The sequence below is a fragment of the Pongo pygmaeus genome, chromosome 4, assembly GCF_028885625.2.
Source record: "Pongo pygmaeus isolate AG05252 chromosome 4, NHGRI_mPonPyg2-v2.0_pri, whole genome shotgun sequence".
NCBI lineage: Eukaryota > Metazoa > Chordata > Mammalia > Primates > Hominidae > Pongo > Pongo pygmaeus.
This window is the reverse complement of record NC_072377.2, coordinates 38,590,623-38,614,064: the sequence shown is the minus strand read 5'-3', so window position 1 is coordinate 38,614,064 and position 23,442 is coordinate 38,590,623. Positions and strand designations below refer to the sequence as shown.

Sequence of the window (23,442 nt, the reverse complement as noted above, 5' to 3'; positions counted from 1 at the left end):
AGTGCTGGAATTACAGGGGTGAGCCACCATGCTGGGCCCACACAATCTTTTTATGCAGCATTAGGTCTTTTCAACATTTTACTTTTTATCCTTTCAGAAATATTTTCTTATGTGAATATGTGTGTGTATATATGTACATGTCTGTTCATATATATGTATATGTGTGCATATATAAAAAAGAATTGTAGATTCTGTTTTGGAACTTGAATTTTTATTTCACATATTTTGAAAATCTTTTCATATATGGTACTCTTTCATGGATATATGAAATCCCAATGTATGGATGAACTATTCTGTATGCTGGACATTTTTCTATATTCATACTTTTCATTAAATAATGGATAACTTTGAAAGTCGAGCAAAAGTGTTTGGCATTAGTTTGACATCTGAATTTCATACTAAAAGCCATTGGCACCTTACACACAAAAACACCCAAACCAACTTTTCTGTGTCATAAAATGCTGTCTTTTATAAGTAACTGGCTACCGAAGATGCTGACGCAGAGTTCCATGGCTTCCCTGCTATTTCCTCTAAGTTGTGGGCTGCTTGGGGTCATGCTGAGTGGCCACTGGAAAGGGCAGCTGCCTGACAATTTCCTCAATCCCCCTGGGCACCCACACCATCAACTGTACCCCAGCCTAGGTCCTTAGTCATGGCAAAGGATCCCTGGACCCCAGGAACACAGGATTTTCAGGAACTATAAATAGGAATTTTAAAATACGGTTTTGCTCTCTGAGAACAGAACTCCCCTTATCCTATGAGTGTTTGACTCATTGTTTAGGAACACAGCTGACCGTGGCATAGCCTTTAGTTGGGCTAGCACAGGACAGAAGGTGCATTTTAGGAAAACGAACTTGGTATTTGGGGAGGTATCATCTGGAGGTGGGAGAGACTGAAAGTTAGAGTTGAACAGGGTTGTGGTAGGCAAGGCTCTACGAAGGCCTCCAAGATGCTTGCATGGAACTGTGGAAATGATGGGTTGTCGCTCCCACAATTAGGCTACTCATCAGTTGACTTGGAGTTAATAGGCGATGATCCTGGGTGGGCGACCTATTGAGGAGAGCTCTTATGAGAGGGACTGGACCCTGCCTAAAGAAAGTCTCCCATGGCTTTGAAGAAGCAAAGAGCCAGTGAGCCTCAGGTGAGACCACAGCCCAGGCGACACCTTGATAGGGGGAGCTGAGTCCTCTCTATCCTTGATATCCTCACTGGCACTTTGGCCAGGGGCTGGTTTGTGAATAGCTCGTCCTCAGTGAGTGTCAGTGAAATGTGAACCGACCTTGTGTGGGAGAGTGCCTGGAGGGGACAACTACAGCAATCCTTGCTAGGGCCCGCAGGCCATCTGCTCCCTACCCTCCATTCCCCACCCCCAAAGCCTCCCAACCCACTCCCAGGGGCTCCCGGCTTCTAGGCCAGAGGCAGTCACATGGATAAGGCCCCCAGCCCTGGGCACATCCTCTTACCTCTCTAGCCCCGTGTGGAGCTGGAGCAGAGATCGCCCAGGCTTCTTTCATTTCTGAAGTGGTGTGAATGTGACCTGGACAAGCAATTGGCTCGTGTTCCACTTTCCACTGTATTAGACAGGGCCCCCCATTTCATTCCGAACCCCCACAGTTGCTCTCTGAACCCCACGTTCAGTGAGAACATGGAATGCTGCTGGCAGGGCCTGAAGTCACCACACAGTGAGCCTTGCGACCCCTGCGGCCCCACACCCCTCTCCTCCCACAGCTCTCTCTGCCTCATAGTCCATTTTCTCTGCCTCCGCTCTCTTTTGGCCAATTTCCTAACAGGGCTTTCCTTAGCTAAGCCCCTGGCCTGGTGCCTCTTACTTTTGTTATTAAGTGAGTATAAACGGCAAATTTCTTGAGCCTCCCTGGCCTTCCTTCGAAGAGACATTCCAACTCAATCCTCTCCTAGCCAAGTCAGAACTGCAGCCCCTTGATAGCAGGCTGTTCGGGGAGGCCATAGCCCCAGGCTGGGCCCTGGCTTGGAGGTGAGCAGCTGGGACATCGGGGGAGGCCGTGCCACATGCTGGGAAATTTCTATGCCTCTGGACACCATTTGCATCTTGAGCAAAGCTGAAAGACAAGATGGATAAATAGAAAAGAGGAGACCTCCTCCCAGGGGCTGAGACATAATGTTCTCTCTCCTGTCTTTCCAGGAAAGGGCAAGTGCTCCTGGGAGCTACGAACTTTCTAGGACAAAGATGCCTCAGCAAGAGCAAGCGGGAAGAAGAGGAGCGGCAGGGGAGGCCTTTCCCAGCTGCCTGCCCTGTTCTTTCAGCTCGTGGCTTGGCTGGGGCGAGGCGGGGGCCCAGGGGAACACGCTGCTGGGCAGAAATAGCTTGCAACCACTCCCCAGGGTTATGGAGGTTATTTGTGGAGATGAAAGCAAAGGAGGGAAGGGAAAAGAATTTAACCCACACCCAGTTGCCCGTAGAGGGGCCTGAATCCCACCCTGCTGGACTAGCTCTTTAGTTTCTGCTTTCAGATTTGCTCAACCCAGAGTCCCTGCAACAGAAGGCCTTTGAAAGAAGGCAGATTCAGGGCTGTGATGAGAAACTGGCATGCGGTGGCAAGCAGACTCCTGGGACCTGGCCGTTGTCCGAATCTCCCTCACTTACACGACTATACTGCAGATGACAGCTAACCCAAGGGAGCCTCAGAATGTCCCTCAACAACGCAGATGTCCCTGGGCAGACTGCACCTGACCAGAGGTCAGGGTGAGGGCAGAAAAGCTCCATGGGACAGCATCGTGGCTGCATCCTCATGGTGGGACCATGGGCAAGTCACCCAGTCTTTCTGGCCAGCGTCTGTCTTCCTAAGTCAAACAGGCCATGCCCATCTGCTCCAGCCATCATAGGAGGAGGACTGTTATGAAGATCAAATATGTGAACATTCTTTGACTGTGAGGTTGCCGTGCGGTTACTCACAGGGCCTAGCCCAGAAGCCAGCTCATGCTGTTGCATTGGATTAGTCATTTTGCTGGCCCGAACATAGCCACCTGTAAGCTGGAACTTCCTTACGGCAGCCTGTCACTTCCATGGGACCCACCAGCTTAAATGCCGGCAGCCCTGGGACTTCTGGCCTCACAATGGTTGAGGCAGGGCTGCTTACATTTCCCTTCTCTGTTTAGCATGTGCCGGATAAGTCCCTAGTTCGGATACCGTCGGACGACCCACATCTCCATGTTGAGAAATAACGTGGGAGTGGGCTAAAGCTGTACGACCCCTGATTTTGGATTCTAATTTTGATTCCATGCTGGCAGCTCTCTCCCCACTGCAGGGAGAAAGTGCTGGAGAACGTCGTTCCCGCCTTTGATAAGCTAATCTTACCCCCTACTCAGCTAAGGGTCTGGGCGGTGGTGGGCACGCCCGGACTGACCCCCAGCTCCAAGGGCAACTACTAGGCGTTCCTGGACTGGGCAGGAGCTGGAAGAGGCAGGGAGGAGGTGGGAAGTGGCTCATGCCTTGTCCAGGCTCCTCTCCTAAAGTATTGTCTTTCCTCTTGAAGCTGGAATTCTCTGCCTTTATTTTCTTGCAGCTGGGCCTCTGCAGGCTGCCCCTCGGTCATTCCCTCCCAGGAAGAACGGCCTTCTGGGCTGGGGGTTGCTGTCGGGGCTCAGAGAGGCTGGGGGCCCCTCCTACTGCCTATTCTTCCTCCTTTGGGAACTCACAGTGCTAAAAACAAGCTTTCTGAGAACCATATTTTTCTGGGTTAAAGGTGAAAAATGCAGCGTTTCCTCCAAGTGGAAAGCCCTGGGCCTGCCAGCTCCAGCTCTGGGCGCTTTCCCGAGCTCCTTCCTCCCACGCAGGGAGGAGGCAGCAGCTCCTGCAGGGCCAGGGGAGGAGGTGGGCAGAGAGGAAGAAGAGGGGTCAGCAGCAGGAAAGCGCCAGTGCCCGTGCCAGCAGGGCAGTCCGTGTGTGGACACCAGCCGGCCTGTTTGTGTTGGAGGGGCCCGGAGACGGGAGCGGGACTGGGTCAGGAAATGAAAGACAAATACCAGGAGGGAGAGCGGCGCGGCCTTCAGAGCGGCAGGCAGGCCGGGGCAGCCGCCTGGGCAACCGCAGGAGGGGGACACAGAAGACCCCACAGACCTTCCTGAGAGAAATCTTGAGACGGGGCTTCAGGAACATGCAGGGTTATGGAAGGCCATCTTAATAGGAAAAGCAAGGACATCCTCACCCCACACCCGGTCACCCTTGCTTCGAACATGTGGGAGGTTCCAGGGAATTTTCTCAGACCCTGATTGTGGGAGAAAAGCTTTTCAGGATCCCGTGCCCCACTCTATCCTTCCTCCCTAGGACAGGGACTGCTGTTAGCCTCTGAGCTCCCTGGCGACACCCCAAACTTTTCTTTTCAGCCAAGAGCCTGGCCAGCCTTCAACATGCTCTCCCCACAGCGGCTACCCAAAAGCCAGGCACAGATCCCATCTTCCGGCCGGTCCAGTCCCTCCTCCTCAGAACAGCAACAGGGCCAGCTGCCAAGTGTCAGGGAGCAGGTGGAAGGAGGACAAGGGGAAGAGAGGGCACCGCATTGCGATGGGGGAGGGCGGCTGCTGCTCCCATCAGGCCTGGCCTGGCTGGGCACTGAGAACATCATGGACCTTGCCTCCAGCCCCAAGGGTTAGAGAAGGTCGGAGAAGAGCTATGGCCAGGGGGTCACGGCATCCCTACTGCACCCTGCTGTGAATGACATAGGACTTGCTGGGGTGGACCGATTGCATCAGCAGTGACGCTTTTCCACGCTGCTGAGTCCATGCCCTCCGCCAGGCAGCTTAGTAGTTCTCTCATGCTGGAGAAGAGCCCATATGTCACGTGGGGGCCGGCCCGTTTCTTCCTCTCTTGAATCCACAGATGAGTGGGGTGTGGCAGTGCCAAGCCGAGGCTGCGAAAGGCCTTCCACCTTTACTCTCGTGCTCGTGCCCTCCCCCATTGTTAGGAGAAGGGCATGCTCAGGCCAGCCCATTAGCCCAGGAGGAGGACAAGAAACACAAGGAGCAGACACAAGCCACCTCACCAACCCAGCCAAGGCTGTCCTGAATTAGCAACCCTGACACGTGTGAGCAAGTCCAACTGACACCAGAAGATCCACCTAGTCAAGCCCAGCCAAGATTGGCAGAGCTGCCAAGCTGACCACTCAAGGTGCATGAGGAATAAACACTCGTTGCTGTATGCCATTGCAGTTTTGTGATTTTTGTTATGCAGCATTATTGTGGCCATGACAGCAGATACACATAGAGAGACATCTGGACACCCAGGAGCCCACATGGGATACACTGTCTCTTACCCTGTCCTCTGACCCTGAGCCTCCCAGGTCACCAGCTACTCTTGGGTCCCTCCACTCTGCTGCTCTCTCACCTGTCAGATCCCTACTCCCCTGACCCTGTCATCACGTCACTCTTCTCCCGTTAGCCTCATCTGCTTCCCACCCAGAGGCAGGTGGTTCTACTCCCAGGCCTGCATCCCTGGGTCATTGCATTTTTCTCTGGATAACACTTCCATGGAACAACAACTCATCAGCAACAGCAATTCTAGCTTCAGTTCAGCTGAATACTTTGCTAAGATCACAATGATATGTATGGCTGGAGGGAATCCATCAAAATGGGCTGTAAAAGCAACTCCATGACATCTTGGGAAGCACTGGCCCCAACAGTATCAAAGGAAGAGGTGTTGAGGCAAGGGTGTCTGGGAGGTGGAGGACCCACTTTCTACCATACGGCCTTTCTCCGGATTGCACTCATATAAGATTATGTGTCTAGGAGTGGATGATGATGATGATGATGATTACCATGATTCCTCTGGGAGAAAGGATCCTGGCCATCAAAGCTTCCCAAAGACAGGAGATTGGGGCACAAAGTGAACCTCTCTAGTTTATTCATCTTTTAGAATTACATTATGTGCTTAAAACTGTGCCTTGCACAAACCCCAAAAGTATTTGCTGAATGAATGCTGCACAAACAAAAGTAGAGTCAAGACTGGGACTAATTATAGGCTCTTGCATAAGTTAGATCATATTTTCCCCCTCTTTGGGGGCAGTGTTCATCTCACCTTTCCCTTAGTAAGTCCATCATGGGGATCTGCCAGTGAACCAGCTGTCTCTGGGGTCATGTGCATGCATAGCAAAGGGGCACAGCTCATGGTACAGAAGGAAGAAGTCCTGTTTCTCTGGTTCTCACCCAGATGCTCAGACCATCTGACAGCATGTCCCCCCACCCCTGCACAGCCTTAGGAACACTGATTGTATTAGTGTCCACTAGTATGGATCTGACCTCCACAAAATCAGTAACACCTCCATAAGTGAATGAATGAATGAATAAGTTCTAGCTTTGTCCCCTTTATTCAAGTTTACTATAGATATTCCCCCTCTCTTAAAACAAAAATGACAGTGACCTACCTCGGTAACACATGTTCCTTTTAATCTGCTTATCTTGGAAAGCTTCATATTCATCCCCTTGAGCCGTCAACATTTACCAAAAGAGAACGGTCAGCTCCCCAAGTTGCCCACCCGAGTTACCTATCCATTCCACTGACACCACAAACGGCCCAAACAAGTCTCTTTTGGGAGAAATTTTTAGGAAAGGTGTGCAAGAATTCAGGGTCATCCACCCAAACTTCCAAAAGTATACTGTGTGGACAGTCTGCAGCTATAAAAATATACACATACAAAAGTACAGCTATAAAATCATGGGGGCTCAGCTCCTTAACTCTGCATTATAAAAAGTAGGGATTTCACATTCGAGGTAAGCTCTGGGGAAGGGGGCCACATTATGATTATGATTCTGTGTTTGTTCTCCTTCCATCTTTATTTTCATGGACTAGTCAGAACAGTGAACCAGCCAGTAAGGAGTGGAAGGGGTTAATCCAAACAACCCACGGGCCAAGGTGGGAAATGTGAAGTTCAAGGTCGCACAGTCATTCTGCTGTCAGGAAGAGTGCCATGAGTCAGGGAAGGAGAGGAGTATTTTAATACTGCCCTGCGGGTTTCTTTCTCTCTCTCTCTCTTTTTAATGTACTATGAATCACAACACAGTCATTGAGCTATAGCAGACAGGCTCTGGAATTTGCATTGATGTGTGATCTCTGGCAGCCGCTACATATTCAATGGACAAAGTCCGATGCTTCCTACACAGAGAATTCTGCTGGGTCAGCTCGTGGAGTGTCAGCAGGAAAGGCCACCCAGGGATGCCTGTTTTGGTTCTTAGTTTCTCATCAGTGTGTACTTTCTCCTTGGTGAGAAGAAACACACCTGGTCCCTGGGCCTCTGCATATAGCATCAGGCAGGGTCTGAGGGCCCCTGGGATTCTCAGAATAGAAGGCTCTGTCCCTTGGGCAAGGCCAGCTGGTGTTACTTGGCTCCACAAGTGTTGATGTTTTTCCCATCCACGGCATCTTCTACGAGGGAAATGTGGTAATCGGTGGACAGGGTGAAGTGAGAGATACAGCCCACAAGCCCTCTCATATATTGCCTGTTAGTGTGCAGAGCAATTTCCTTCATTCCACCTGCCAGGAAACAAGAGGGAGATGAGGTGAGCCAAAGGGCAGGTGTCAGCAGGGCAAGGTCAGGGTTCCAGTTTGGGGCCCTTGAATGGCTGCTGACCAAGGCATCCCTTGATTCACAGGATACGTTAGGGCTGTGGGCCCCTTGAGCTGCTCGGTACCTCATCTCTCTCTATTTCATAATTATCCTTGAAGGAACAGATTGACTTGGATCAGTTTGTACACAATCAAAAGCTATAAATTCATTCCTCATGTGTGATTTCTGGCCCAACTGAGACCTTGAGACCAAAATAGTGTCTAGTAAATTTTGAACTGTGGTATAATGTCAACAGAATGCAGTGTGTAGTTAGAAGTGATGTCATCTTAAACCAAAACAAATGCACTGATGTCGAATGCTTTCAATAGAAAATATCATATAGATAAAAATAGCTTTTCATTTTTATGTGTCTGCACTAGTGAATTAATTATAATGAGCCATTTACAGAAATACTAGTCATTCTATTCTGCAAGGGGAAAGAAAGACAGGTCCTGTTTTGTCAGAGAGAATTCATGGAGCTATATTTAGCAGGTTCCTGTTCTATAAACAAGAAAAGCCTGGTTTTCCTGATGGATCTGTCCAAAGCATAAAAGCATCGAAGGGAGCCCTTCCTGCCCCCTCAGCCATGAGTCAGCAGTTCAGAAAATGAAAGAATGGAATATCTGGAGGGCTTCCTGATTTACAGGTATTTGATCCAGCAAAGTGCACAGCCTCGGCACAGCAAATGGGAGACTAACAAGAAAATCACTGGCCTAATTTTGCTTTGGTCGAAGGTCGGTCACTTACCCACATACAGAGCTCCATTGATGTTAAGCTGCCGCATCATGCCTGGGGATTTGCCTGTTCTGGCTCCATAGTCATCCACGGTTATCTTTCCTGACTGGCCATCCCTGCAAAACACCAAAACAAAAAAGAACAAAAAGCCCGGCATTTTTGGAGTTCATTCAATCATTCATTCATTTCAATACAAATGTATTAAAGGACCCACTATGTGCCAGGTACTGTGCTACATGATGGGGCTGCAGAAATCAAAGCAAAAAGCAAATGTGTGGCCCTCAGGAGACTGTGGTCTACTGAGGAAGACAAAAAGTCAAACTGTGAATGACAACACAGTGCCAGCACTCCATGGTAAAGACCACAAGGGTGCTGTGGAATTACATCAGAGGAGCAGCGCCTAACTTAGACTAGAGAGAGGACAGTTATTAGAGAGATGGTCAGAAAAAGCTGCTCAGAGGAGATTCTGTCCAAAATGAGTCTTGTAGGCTGGGTAGGTAAGTCAAGTGAAGGAGAAGGTTATGCAAACAGAGAAAGCAACAACAGCAAGGAGAAAGAGCAGGGGTTAGCACAAATGGAACTCACAGAACACTGGAGCTGGGAAAGGTGAAGCCCCAGGCAAACGGTCAACCGCTTGTAAGGAGTTGAGAAGTTATCCTGAAGGTGAGCGGGCCAGGGAAGAAATTTCAGGGGAAGCCCAGGAGAGCTTGTGGCAAGGCATGGGAAGCCATGGGGAGCTGGGATTCTAAGTAGAATGAGAAGCCAATGAAGCAGTTTTTGTAGGTATAAGATTGTTCTATGAGAAGACTGGCTCAGAAGTTTCTAAAGGACCCACAGAGCCCTAAAGTGACTCTGAAGACAGGAAAAGGGAGGTGTTCATTGGTGGCAAGGGCTTTGTAGTTTTCAAAGCTATTTTTCAAACCTATCCAGCCCCATGAGCCTTTTTCAAGCAAATACATTTGCTTCTATAGCACTAGGGTGTGGACTCACTCAGGCTTCACTTCTTGATAGCAACTCTTCTAGAGCTTTAGAGAACTTTCTCTTGTTCTGTCCCCATCTTTGAGACCACAAACTTCCCATTTGGGAAGTGCTTTCTTAGAATCCTGTATCTGAATGCTGTGACAGGCAGAACCCGCAACAGCTTGCCTTGCTTGCCCTGCCTTAAAAAAATTACTCTAAAATATTCCATTTTTTTCTACTTACTGTAGTTCATAAAGTCTAAGACTTTTTCATTTTTTATATCTAAAATGAAGCTATACCTTATAATCGATGGCATCTTAGATTTGAAAAAATGTGGTGTCACCTTCTAACATAATAACATGCTTCTTTATCATGTTTATTACTTATTGTCTGTTGCTTCCCATTAGAATGCAAGACCATCAAGGCAAGGATGTTAATTTTCTTCAATGAGGTATCTCCTGTGTCTGGAATAATATAAGGCTCATCCCAGATGATGAATGAACAAGTGAATCTGTGGAGCTTCAGCGTCCTCACCTAAGATGGGAATAGCTATGCCCATCTCCCAAGATTATTGTGGAGATGAGATGTTATGCGTACAAAGCACAGGGCATGATACCTGATACATATCTTGCTCTATAAAGACTGGTAGAGGAGTGTGTTGTTATTGTTATCAATATCATTATCATTTTTATCCACAAAATGAAGATTATAAAGCCTAAGTTGCTGTGAATATTAACTGAGGCAAAGTATGAAAAGTACCTGGCACCCGGAGATGTTTAATAAACTGGAATTTATTTTCTCTTTTCTGCTGGGATTAATGCCTGCAAGACCAGGATTCCCCAGAGCAAGACACTGTCCAAAGCAAGGCCCCCTGGGCAATCTCCTTTTCATTGACACTCCTATCTCTAACCCTGGAGCCTGCTACAGAGAATTAAGGTATCAGCTCAATCCTTCTTGCCATAATTGATATCCATGGCCTAGACCCAGTTCCCCCTGAGAACTCTTCCCTTCTAGGCCTGTCTGCTCACAACTCACAGTATCTGCTGGAATCCTCCCATTCATCCAGTTCCTGGGCTCAACTCCTTCTGTTCAGACCTCATTGCAACCTAAGACCCACTAGGAGAGGTATCCCATGATGCCAATAGGAAAAGCCAAGTCTGCTGAGCCATCTGCATGGTGCCCAGCTTGACGCTCTGACATGTGAAATTCTTCCTGTAGAATATTCCACTGCCTTATCCCTCCCAAACATCTGAAATCCTAGCTTTGGGTGGGTTTCATCATGGGGTGGGATGGAAAGGGCTTTCAGCTGGGATTGTAATCTTGGCTTTTCCCACAAACAGTTGTATAGTCTAGGGGAAGATCATTTAACATCAGTTTCCTTAGATGTCTAGGAAGCGCCTGGTATCCTCACCAGTGTGTATCTTGATATACATAATCAAACCCCAACAACAACTGGGAAGGTTTAAAAATTATTCCACAATGTGTGAGTATTCTACCAATGATCTCTACCCAAGGAAACTGGGAGAAGGGTGTTGTCCCCTGATGTTCCCAGGGTGGGGATTTGTAGGGATCAAGCGTGGTTAGAGGTAAAGAGCTCAAGCATTTCATATTCCTTTGGATGTCTCTGGCCAAGCCCCTTTAAAGATGGGTAAGAGGGAGAAATGAAGAAGTAAGAAGCCATAGAGTTTGGAGTATTTTGGAGTTAGGCCAGACTCTGAATTTTTGACGTGTAGTCTAGAAACTATCTGAAATCCAAGCATGTGGATATTCATGATGGGAAAACATTTCTTTTTTCAGAAAGTTAGAGTTGGGACTTCATCAAAATCACCCTCTGTCTCAAGGGCTTTCTAGACCATCTGGGAAGCTGAGAGGCACAGATCTGCCTCTGTATCCCCATTTCCTCTAGGGTTTCAAAGGCAGGCCCAGCAGCCAGGGGTTGGGGGCCCAGCAAGGCTCTCTCCATTGCAGCCTATATGGGAGCTGAGTAGGAAAGTAGCCATGGTGGGCGCCATGTTTCCCAGGCCTCACTCATGACTTTACCCACTGGCTTCCCCAGAAAAGGTTATGATAAATTCCCAGGGAACCCCAACCAGACCCTCATTTCAGCTTATCTTCTGGGACCTTCATCTAACTTGCGAGATTAACATTTCTAAGTTTTAGCCTGCTATTTCATTTCCGAAAATATGTTGTTAGAAATACGGACAAAGGTATTAATAGTAAAACTATTATATGAAGAAGAGCAAAGGAATGATTCATCCAAAGTTAATCAGAAGTCAGGATGGTGATTACCTCTGTGATGGGGGAGATATGTAATTGGGGCTGGGTGAAATACAGTCAGCTTCTAAGGTTTAGGTAATGTTAAAAAAAAAAAAAAAGTAGCCAGGTGCAGTGGCTCATGCCTGTAAATCCCAACACTTTGGGAGGCCAAGGCAGGAGAATTACTTGAGGCCAGGAGGTTGAGACCAGCCCTGGCAACATAGCAAGGCAGATGGTGCACACCTGTGGGCCCAGCTACTCAAGAGGCTGAGGTGGGATGACTGCCTGAGCCTGGGAGGTCAAGCAAGGCTGCACTGAGCCATGATGACACCACTGTACTCCAGCCTAGGTGACAGAGCGAGACCCTGTCTCAAAACAAAACAAACAAAAAAAAAAGCCGGAGGGGTGGGGGAGGATTGCCTGTACAATGAGATTTGAAAGTCTTTTTTTTTTTTTTGAGATGAGGTCTCACTCTGTCACCCAGGCTGGAGTGCAATGGCATGATCCTGCTACCTCCATCTCCCAGGCTTAAGCGGTCCTCCCACCTCAGCCTCCCAAGTAGTTGGGATTATAGGCATGTGCCACCACACCCAGCCAATTTTTGTATTTTTTGTAGAGACGGGGTTTTGCCATGTAACTCAGGCTGGTTTCAAACTCCTGAGCTCAGGCGATCCACCCGCCTTGGCCTCCCCAGGTGCTGGGATTCCAGGTGTGAGCCACCATGCCCGGCCCAAACATTCTTTAAAGTCCGCATACCCTAAACTCTCAAGGCTCTTCCAGTTCAGCCATCAAAAGGTTTCTTCTCCAGAAGGTTACTGCTTAATGAAGGTTTGGGGTTCAGTTTCCCTGGCCTGTTAGTGTCAGTGTAGGGCACAGCGGGAGTTGGTAGAAAATTCCCTGAATGCCCTGGATCAGGGGTAATAGGATGCCAGGCAAAGTTGGGGAACAGGACAGTGGGACTACAAGGGAACTGGACACCACATTCCACCACTGCTCAGCTCTGGCTCTGGCTCGTGCTGCGGGAGGGACTCACCTAACAGCCTTCACTCGGTGCCACCGACCATCGTTGAAGGAGCCATTCACCATGATGGATGCCACACCACTGCCCAGGTTATAGCTAAGGCATTGGAGAAGAAGAAGACAGAGAACAGAATAAAACACTGAGGCATAAGCAGACACGGTTCACAGACGATTCTCAGGGCAAAAGTTCTTTGCAACTCAGACTGCGGTTTCCTTAACAAAAAACAAGAGTGTTATAAAAGTTGTTGGGTTTCCAGGCTGGTTCATGAAATTAAAAATTATCAGACTTTTAAATTATGGTAAAATATACATAATATAACCATGGCCATCGTAACCATTTTTAAGCATACAGTGAAGTAGCATTAAGTACATATTCATATTGTTGGGCTGGCAATCTCCAAAACTCATCTTACAAAGCAAAAGCATTGCATTAAATAATAACCCCTCATTCTTCCCTCCCCGCAGCCCCTGACAACCAGCCTTCTACCTTCTGACTCCATGGATTTGATTCTTCTACATACCTCATATGAGTGGCAGCATAGAGTATTTTTCTTTTTTGTGACTGTGACTGGCTTACTTCACTTAGCATAATGTTATCAAGATTGTTTTTTAATGCCCTCATGTAAGGCAACATCAGTACTAGAGTATCAGGAATACCAAGAAGGGCTTTATCATGTATAATGTTCTATCCTGTGTTGCGATGATGGTCTGCCACCTCCCTCCACCCGCCAAATTCATGTCTACCCAGAGCCTCAGAATGTGACCTTATTTGAAAATAGGGTCTTTGCAGATTCATTAGTTAAGATGAAGTCATACCGGATTAGGGCAGCCATGGATCCAATATGACTGGTATCTTTATGAGAAGAGATTTGGACGCCAGAGACACACAGAGACAGGGAACGCCATGGGAAGATGGAGGCAGGGACTGGAATGGGGCATCTCCAAGGCAAGGAATGCCAAGGGCTGCCAGCCACCACCAAAACCTGGGGGACAGGCATGGAGCCAATTCTCCCTGAGACCCTCCAGAAGAGGCCAACCCTCACACTGCATGGTGGATTTCTAGCCTTCAGAACTGCGAGAGAGCCCATTTCTATTGTTTTAAGCCACCTAATTTGTGGTCATTTATTATCAGAGCCCTAAGAAATGAATACATCTGTTTTCACTTTTTTTTAAACTGAACATTGCAGAGTAGGGTGAGCCCCAGAGAGATTAAGGGAATTTGCCTAAAATCACAAACCTAACGTAGAACTTGAACTTGGTGTATCCTCTGCTCTTATCCCATTTAACTCTGCTATCAGGTTTCTCTAGTGGCTTCCTATTTTCTGTTTCAGTTCCCAGATACCCCGATACCATAAGGGTTTCAGAAAACATGAGCATGTTGTTACCAGAGAGAAATATCCCCCTTAATCCAGTGTTCATTCAATTATTCTAATTAAATTTAATTCGACAAATATTTAGTGGGTGACTACTCTAGCCCGGGCACTGGGCCAACTGCCCAGACTTTCCCTGGATAATACGATAAACCCTAGGCCATCAAGCTTTTGAAGGGAAGTATGTTCCACCTGGGATGACTCCCTCCTCATTTTGTAAGAGGACATATCTCTCCTTCACCTCATTGTCCAAGAGAGAGGGATGTCGAGAGAAAATCTGGATGAGTTAACAAGCACTCGCATGTACTCATTCTGAGAAAACAGCAAGAATAGAAAGTGCTTGGCTTTCTCCAGAGAAAGCACCATAGGTCATTCCTTTAATAATGGAGGCTCAAAGAACTCACACAGCCCATTGACATTTAACCAAGAATAGGACTTGGGGTGACTTGACAAACCCTGGGACACAGCTGCCACTCTGACCCTGAAAAGTCCACTGTTTTCTAATGAATTTTCCCACATCAAGTATCTCCTTGTATAAAGCAGCCTGGCGGCGGAATTTTGAGATTTCATGATTTGGTGGCTAAATACTTCTTGAATGAATAGGAAATAGGGCAAGTTGCTGGTGGGCAGAAACTTAGCTGAATTACTATCTATGGCCATTCTGAGAGGCAGCGTGGGGTGATAGAAAGAGCACGGACACTCAGATTCAGCGGACCTGCCTTGATCCCCAGACTTGCTAGTTAACAGCTCTGTGACCTTGGGCAACTTGCTTCATATTCTCATCTGTCAAACGGGGATAATAATCCCTCCCCTGAAGAATCCTAGGGAATGCTAAGTAATATGACATATGTAGGAAACACTGCACATCATAGGAGCCAAATGAATAATCCCACCACTCCAAACAGAGGCAGCACTTAGTGCAGCTTGGATACGGGGTTGACAATGCACCCCAAGGAGAAAGTTGAAGGAGAAAGTTGCCACCAAGGCTTAAATATGTCACACCTCTCCTGGAAGACTAGCCATGTGTGAAAGTAAGCCAACAAGCTGTCAATATATAACCAAAGCAGTCCGGAACACCCAGATCTCAGAATCAAGGTGACCTGGCTGTGTAAGTGAAGGGAGGCTGGATTGGAACATGATTGTGGTGCAGTGAATGAAAACCTTTTCAGTTGTCTAAGAGCCCATCTAGACAAAGGGTGCCCTTCCTTCTGTTCTCCAGCCCAACAACTCTCCTGTTCAGGCCAAGAGCCAGAATGTGCTCTAGGGAGTCAACCATGAAATTGGCAGACAGGAATCCAGCCATCACTGTGGGAGGGGGCAACTCAGTTGGCTTCTCCATGGCCTGATTCCCCAACCCTTCAATTCCATCTGATTTCAGACCCTCCAAAGAACCTCCCACTTCCCCCCGACATGCTGATACTCACCCTGGAAAAGCTCCCTCATGTATATAATCATAAATGACCAAGAAGAGTGGTTACCTTCACCGGGAGAAGAATGAGGGAGCATTTTTGGGTGGTGGACATGTTCTATATCTTGTTCTGGGTGATAGTGATTCAGTGTTTACATATTCTAAATGTATCAAGGTCTACACTGAACAGGTGTGCATGGCATGGAAAGTATGCCTCGGTATAAAAATGTAGAAACAAACAGATATAAGAATGTATGTCTAACTTCTCTACCCATGTCTTGGGAACCTGGCTGCCATGATGGGTTATTCTGAGCCGCTCAGCTTGGTGTGCACAAGAGGCTGTGAGCCAGAGCACCAAGGTGGGCCCCCCAGAAATACCTTCAGGTGAGGCCTTTTGGAAACCACTCGGCCACCTTCCTGCTTTCCTGTGGTGGCACTTTTAATCATGTCCCCTTTAAATTGTAGCACAAGGCACTTTGCTAATGTCAAGTCTCTTCGCCCTCTTCGTTGCATGAAGATGTGATGAGGTGAAATTAAGCGGGCAATGTTCACTGTGAACGGTCAAGCAATGTTCACAAACCCCGCCAGTGATAGGTTTTATGGCCCACATACAATCACAAAACAAAATGAAACAAAACAAAAACAAAACAGAAAACAGAAAAACACACTCATTTTCGCTGAGCACTTTGATTTCCTTATTTTTTCTGCTAAATCTTGCACCAAAACTATAAATATATATACATATATACATTTTTAGAATCCCCTTGTTTTTCCCTATTCTCTGGCAGAAAGCCTTTGAGCACTAAATTAGCCAAAGAACCAGCTTTTAGGTAAAGAAAGTCATGAAAGTTGAGACTATATTTTATTATCTTAGGATTCCTCTTCCATCTGTTTTGAGCCTGGATCAAACACTGAAACCTCAAGAACGATTTGTCTGCTCTGTAGAACGATTCACTCTCCAGACTGCACAGATCTGTGCTCCCTGGGGGCAGGGCCCGTGACTTATTAAAAATAACAATAACAATAATAAAAATAAGAACTACATTTTAATAATAACTACATGTTCTCTCTCTGAGGTAAAGGCTTCTAAGACTCAGAAAATGCTTGAGCAAGGATCATAATTTTTCTTATCATTATCATTAATTAGCTACACCAGACCCCACACTGAACCCCTTACATGAATTCATTCATTTAATCTTTACAGTGAACCCTGTCGTTTTGCAAGGAGGGGACAGAGGCTGAGATTTAGGTAACTTGCATGAACCCACATGGGTGATCAGGCATGTGTGATTCCAAAGCCACTTCTGACCCTGTTTCTCAGGGCATGGGTCCCGGAAACACCCGGGTGCTTGTTTCTAATCAGACCCCGGTGCCCCCCACACCGCTGACGTCTTCAAACCACTGGCCTACACTGGAATTCCTCTCTGTCCCCAGCCCGCCAGTACGCTTCCCTACATCAGCATCGGGGACATTGATGCGGTGGGATAACAGCCCAGATGGAGGAAGAACAGAGCAGCAGCGATGGGGCGGCTCCAGGACCAGAGCAGGCACAGAAGTCGGCCTCAGCCTGGGTTCAGCAGTGTGTCTTACACAGATCACAATCAGAACTCCAGGATTAGAAGAAAAACAGAGGGCCAATTTTCAGAATCCTGAGAAAGAAATGGTAACAAGAAGCATGTTCAGGATAAAGCAGAGCAGTCTGAAGGATCCTAAGCAGGTGGGAGAGGGGAGGGGGCTCTCCAGGGCTGGTCGTGGGAGCTGGTGGGAGCTGTTTCCCTACTGGAGTAGAATGGGTGGTGAATAGGTTCAGCTGGCAGTTTAGGGGGAAGTTGGACCATCCCACCCACAGCTGAGCTACTGTTTCGGTTCTCTTTTCTGGGCACAATCAAGTACTTGAGGCCTTGATGAGGTTAACCACAGGAAAACCACAAGAAAATGGCTTCAAGGCAGCCAGTCTGAAATAGGGTGTGAAGAGCTCTGTATTCAACCTCTGGGCCAGCAATGGGTGGGAGGCTATGGAGGACAGGAAGGCAGAGATGGTGAGAAGCTGCCTCTCACCTGCCAGCATCCAGCCTCAACTACATACGACTCTCCAAAGTCTCCAACAATCATAAGATGGAGTCACTTAGCATGCTCTGCTATCTAGGGAATAGCATGACATTGGACAAGTGATATTTCCTCTCAAAATGCCGTTTATTCAAACAGAAAGATTTCTGTTATCCCACTTGGGCTGTCAGTAATCTTAGCACAGGACCAACAGAAGCCCCAGAATTAAGTCTTCAACTTCTCCATTGTTTAGTGATCCCTCCTTTGTCTATTTCAATTCAATTACTTTCATATCATTTAGCGAACACTTGAGCTAGTCATCAGAGGGTGAATTAAGAAGTAGAAGTCCAAGAAATGAGTTCCCCCATGGAACTCAAGGCTTTGAGGGTTTCAGAATCGTCTGGGGAAACGGTTACCACACAGATTGCTGGACCCCACCCCTAGAGTGTTTCTGCTTCAGTAGATCAGGGTAGGGCCTGTGAATGTGGATTTCTAACAAGCTCCCAGGTGATGTTGAGGCTGCTGGTCTGGGGACCACACTTGGAAAGCCACTGTCTAGATGAGCGATGTCTAACCTCGTGTGAGGATGTGCCATGACAATCTCTAGAGAAGTGGTTTGATATTACAGGAGACAGTCCCTGCCCCTTGGAAGCTCAGCTTTCACCCAATCTGGTAAGAAGAGTGGGGAGAAATCATTCAGGTAATTCTTTAACTACTTCATAGCTACACATTTGACAAATTTGGAAACAGTCTAAATTCACTTAAAAGAGGGAAAAACTTCTGCCTTATCGGTAACATCCGAGAAGTATTTACAAAACTCTCATGTTGGGTGGATCTACTGAGACATGAATCTGTGCTTTGTTCCTCTGGCAGCAGGAGACTTGAAAGCAATGATTCTCCTTCCCACAGCTACACAGCTAACAGGGAGCAGAGTCAGAATTTAAAGTCAGGGCTCCTGGAGCTTAGGGTTTTAGACCTCCCTGAGCTGCTGAGTGTCAGGCTGAGTACTTGCTTCCATGCTTGGCCTTTGTGCTTGGCAGTATCCAAGTCCTCTTTCTGCCCCTTCCTAATTTATGAGTAGGGAGCATGCAGCAGTAACACACTAGAACAAGGGAACAGAGTTGTTCCTCACAGGGCTAGACGGTCAATTCCTAAGGCTCTGCCATGCAGTTCCTATTGAAGCTACTCAAGTGTGCCATTGTAGCATGAACATGGCCATAGACAATATATAAATGAAAGAGTACAAGCCAGGCACAGTGATTCACGCCTGTAATCCCAGCACTTTGGGAGGCCGAGGTGGGTAGATCACCTGGGGTCAGGGTTCGAGACCAGCCTGGCCAACATGGTGAAACCCCGTCTGTACAAAAAATACAAAAATCAGCCAGACATGGTGGCACGTGCTGTAATCCCAGCTACTAGGGAGGCAGAGGTAAGAGAACCACTTGAACCGGGGAGGCAGAGGTTGCAGTGAGCCGAGATCGTGCCACTGCATTCTGGCCTGGGCGACAACAGCAAGACCCCATCTCAAAAAAAAAAAAAAAAAAAAGTCCTGTTGGAATACTGCTGTACTCTTTTTTTTTTTTTTTTTTTGAGATGGAGTCTTGCTCTGTCACCCAGGCTGGAGTGCAGTGGCACGATCGCAGCTCACTGCAACATCTGCCTCGTGGGTTCAAGCCATTTTCCTGCCTCAGCCTCCCTAGTAGCTGGGATTACAGGTGCCTGCCACCACACCTGGCTAATTTTTGTATTTTTTAGTAGAGACGGGGTTTCTCCATGTTGCTCAGGCTGATCTCAAACTCCTGATCTTAAATGATCTGCCCGCTTCGGCCTCCCAAAGTGCTAGGATTACAGGCGTGAGCCACTGAGCCCAGCCCCATCAAGACTTTATTTACAAAAAAGAGTGGTGGGTCAGATTTGGCCTGCAGGCCATAGTTTGCTGACTGCTGCTCTATAAGATGAATGTTGGAAAGAAAGACCAGGAGCTTCCAATAAGCCTTGAGGCTTCAGCCAATTCCAGCAGATTGTGTTCTGGCTCCCTTCTGAATCACTCTGTTTGGCATGATCTGCAATGTCTGAGAAAATCGCAAGGTGCTGCTGAAGGCAGATGGAGAGGGGGTTACCTGAACACGAGGGCTCCATCCCGAAGGCCCAAGGAAATGAAGTCGCTGTTGGGTCTCATGGGGCTGTCTCCCCTCCACAGCAAAAGGCCATCCTTGGCAGTTGTCTTAAACCTCATGAACACATTTGATCTTGATCCTGACACCCTGGAGGAAATACACAAATAAGTCCACCAAATCAACCACCAACATCTGTTTCCGAGTAATTCCAGTTTTGTCTGCCAGCCCTGAGGAACCAGATGTAAGGATAGTCTGGCACTTTCTGACACTTACTTCATCACCACGAGTCGCACCACGGGTCTAAAGGTCTGGACTGCTCACTCAGCAGCAGTCTCCCTCCCCAAACACTGTGAACCCCACCAGAGAGCATTTGATGAGTGACAGATTAGCAAGACTATGGCCAATGTCACAGCTTCGGCTGCACCCCCATACACACCTCATTCTTTTCTCTTTCCTGTTTTACTACTCAGGGGCCCCATTCCCCAACAGAAAGTGTGTTTCCTAATTACCAAGAGGCTCAAATTGGCAGGCACTCTGGGCTAGGATCACGGCTGTGGATGGCCAGCTCTGGCCGGTGACTGTCCTTGGGGACAAGGTCTAGACAGGGAAAATACCCAAGTGATGGCATCTCAGACAAGGAACATGGCCTGATAGTGAATGGTCTGGAGTGGTGTTGAGGCAGAGCCAGGGTGGAAAAGAACAGGAAGCTTCGAGGAAAGGAGGGATGCTCAGGCTAGGCCGGCTCCATGCTCTGCAGCCACGGCTGGGAATAGGTTCACAGGCTGACGTGCTCTTAGCAATGCTTGGGAATAGACTAGTTCAGAAATTCATTCTTACTGGTGTGATCAGTGTTTCATCTTGCACAGGGAAAAGAGGAAGGCTGAGGTCCTTGAACCAAGCGTGAGATAGGAGGAAACATAATTTAATATTGCTACTAGCATAATGTCATTGGAAAAGTTTCTTTGTCCATTCTCTAGTCACTTGAGCCATCCCTCTGTCTGTCCCACACACCTGGGTCTGTGTCTGCAGAGTGTCCTCAATCGTGAACAGTGGAGGGAACTATTGTCTAGGCTTCCCAGAGCCTGAGCTCATCAGGAAGAGACCAAGTTTGCATTTCCCATGCAGGGCCTCAGAGCAGTGAGGGAGGAGCTAGGTCCCCCAGGCCGGGTGCAGCACAATCTAGCACTGACCCGTTCCCTAGAGACCTGCTCTGCCCAGACTTTCGCTCAGGTTCCTTGCCTCTCCCATTTGCCTTGGGTATATTGATTGGTTACAAGCCAGTCAAGAGGTTCCCATTTCTCTTGCCAGTGATTGGTTTAGGGGCAGGCATGTGGCAGCACAGAAGAGACACAATCGTATCCCTTTTGTCCAATGAGATACAATTCTGGGAAGAATTCCTTCTCTTTTAAAAAGAGTCATATGAGAAAAAAAGTCTTTTTGACTTCCACTGGATGTAGTCAGAGTCATCTTATGTGCAGCTTATGGGCAGCTGGGGAGTGGCCTCTGGAGAAGACGCTGAGGACAACAAGCAAGAAATAGGGATGAGACTGGAATATTTGAGGGTACAGCTGCTTCTCTTAACTAATCAACCCAAGATCCAGTGTAAGTCTGGACTCCTTGTGATATAAAATAGTAAATATCCCTCACGGGTAAGGCATTTTAAGCTGAGCTTTCTGTTACTTGGCACCAAAGATATCTGACTGAAATAGACCCTGAACTTGATTTTACCTGCAGCCTCACATACATGCATTTGTACTTTCATATACATACATACACACACACACACACATGCACACACACACATACACACACACTATGGTACTCGAGGTAGCTGTGGTTTTGGGCCTTATGTCTCCTGCTCTCATCAAGCCCCTCTACTCCCCCAAACCACCTGGTGTTCTCTCACTAACCCCCAGAGACTGAAGGCTTGGGCCCCTTTCACGCTGTCTCTGCTTTCTAGGGACTGAATGGCCTTCCATCTTTGGAGAGAAAGGGCTGAAGAAGGACGGTCTCTCTTGGCTGGGAATCCATTTTACCTAAGTCCCCATGCCAAGACAACATAGATAAATACAACCTGGGATTACAGAAGTGAAGCAGTGTCTGCCTGGTGTGTGTTGGGCGTTACCAGGGACATCCAATGCTCTAGGAGAATTCCTCCCAACCACCTTTTGTTCTCTGAAAAGCCACCAAACTCCACCCTAAGAACTGGATGCCTTTTGCTTAAAGATTTGCCCTTGTGTGTTAAGATGCAGTCAATCTGAAGAGGAAGGAAAATCCCAGAAGGATTGCGTGGGGAGCAGAAAGGGGAATAGCACACTAGAAACCACAAAGAACTGGGGGAAGGGAAAGAAAGAGATAAGGGGCAAACTGAAAGTGCCGAAGACAAGCTTGACCGAGTTGAGGATTTTGCCATGTCAAAGGCTATTCCAAACAAGAGCGAGGACTCCTGTTTGGAGTCCCAGTCCCAGGGCTGGGACTTCTGCCACCAGAGGTGAGATGCCATGGCTGTGACTTGGGCATTTCCCTGTATCCACATGACGAGAGCTGAGAAGCCTCTCACTGAACTGGCCAGAGCCTGAAGAGGACAAGAGACCTTTGCTGATGAAGATGCAGGGCAGGTATGGACCCAGCAGGGAACGGGCTTGGATCTATCTGTCCTTCCGCTGCTGGCCCAGGTCAGAGCTGCACACTCCGGCCACGGCATAGCACGAAACTGCTCTGCTCACAGAATCATAGTCATCACTCAGGCTTCAGGAACATCACATTCTCACTGCTTCTCAAAGCCTGAATACTGGAAACTCTGGGACCAGTCGTGTCTCTCTCTCCAGGCCCTTTGACCAGAAAGATACTGGATTGTTTGTAACAGGGTTATTTGAAAGGTCAATTTCTCAAGTTTAGTTTGTTTTTCGTTTTATTTTGCTCTAGTTTCTATGTTTATTTCATGTTGTGTGTGTTTTTCCCCTGAGGCCATGGCTGAATGGTCTTCTTTGAGAATTATCTTCTGACACGAAATATAAGAAAAAGCCCTGAGAAAGATATAGAGAAATTTACCCCCAGAAAGCTGAGGAAGGTGCCTGTTAAAGCTTATTACCTCTTCAAGATATCTGGGTTGTCATATGTCAGGTAACTTCGGCCGATAAACTGCGGGATCTCAATGGCTTCTATGATCGCTGAGACAGAACAGAAAAAGGAGATTACATAGTATGTGGTTCTCTTGACCCCTGCACTCACACACATGGCAGGAAAACACCCAGCTCCTGGAAATAGGATGTTTAGCAATTCATCAGCCCCTTCCCTTCGGCCGCACGCATATTTGGCCAGGTTCACAGTTGCCCGGCCCCATGGCCTGGGGTTGGCTTCTCCCCCATTTTTCCCTCCTGGGGAAGTCTTGTCCCTGCCACTGGCCTCAGCGCTGCTGAGAAGGCCTCGCAATGTGCTGAAACTTGAACTGTTCCCAATTATTCTTGGAAGCCAAAGAGCAGGTCTTGTGCCATGTGGGGAGCAGATGGGGATAACCCCAGATGTTCTCCTAGGGAGGCAGAGAAAACAAATCCCTAAATAAGGCCCAATAGGATTCTTGAAAGCTAATTTGCTGCAGAACATTTTAAGCTAGGACTTCGAGAGACTCTAAAGCACTATGAATGAGGCTTGGACTCCTGCATTTCTGATCATTTTCCAGTGTATTTCACAATATCTTTTTTTTTTTTTTTTTTTTTTGAAACGAAGTTTCGCTCTTGTTGCCCAGGCTGGAGTGCAATGGCGCAATCTTGGCTCACTGCAACTTCCACCTCCTGAGTTCAAGCAATCCTCCTGCATCAGCCTCTCAAGTAGCTGGGATTACAGGCACCCGCCACCAAGCCCAGCTAATTTTTGTATTTTTAGTAGAGACAGGGTTTCACCATGTTGGCCAGGCTGGTCTCGAACTCCTGACCTTAGGTGATCCACCCACTTCGGCC

At 47.7% G+C, this 23,442-nt stretch overlaps 1 protein-coding gene across 4 annotated transcripts in view; it reads right to left on the bottom strand.

The window, feature by feature from the left end:
- Positions 1-6,319: 6,319 nt before the first annotated feature.
- The window catches only part of EGFLAM (EGF like, fibronectin type III and laminin G domains), a 207,651-nt gene continuing 190,528 nt past the window's right edge, over positions 6,320-23,442 (bottom strand). For all 4 annotated transcript variants that reach the window (XM_054489179.2, XM_054489180.1, XM_063664745.1 and 1 more), the window contains 5 exons: positions 22,578-22,656; positions 19,490-19,633; positions 12,559-12,642; positions 8,322-8,425; positions 6,320-7,501 (listed from right to left, as the gene is read on the bottom strand). In XM_054489179.2, the coding sequence (XP_054345154.1) occupies positions 7,347-7,501; positions 8,322-8,425; positions 12,559-12,642; positions 19,490-19,633; positions 22,578-22,656 (566 nt within the window). In that variant the 3' untranslated portion in view covers positions 6,320-7,346. The remainder of the gene's footprint in view (positions 7,502-8,321; positions 8,426-12,558; positions 12,643-19,489; positions 19,634-22,577; positions 22,657-23,442) is intronic.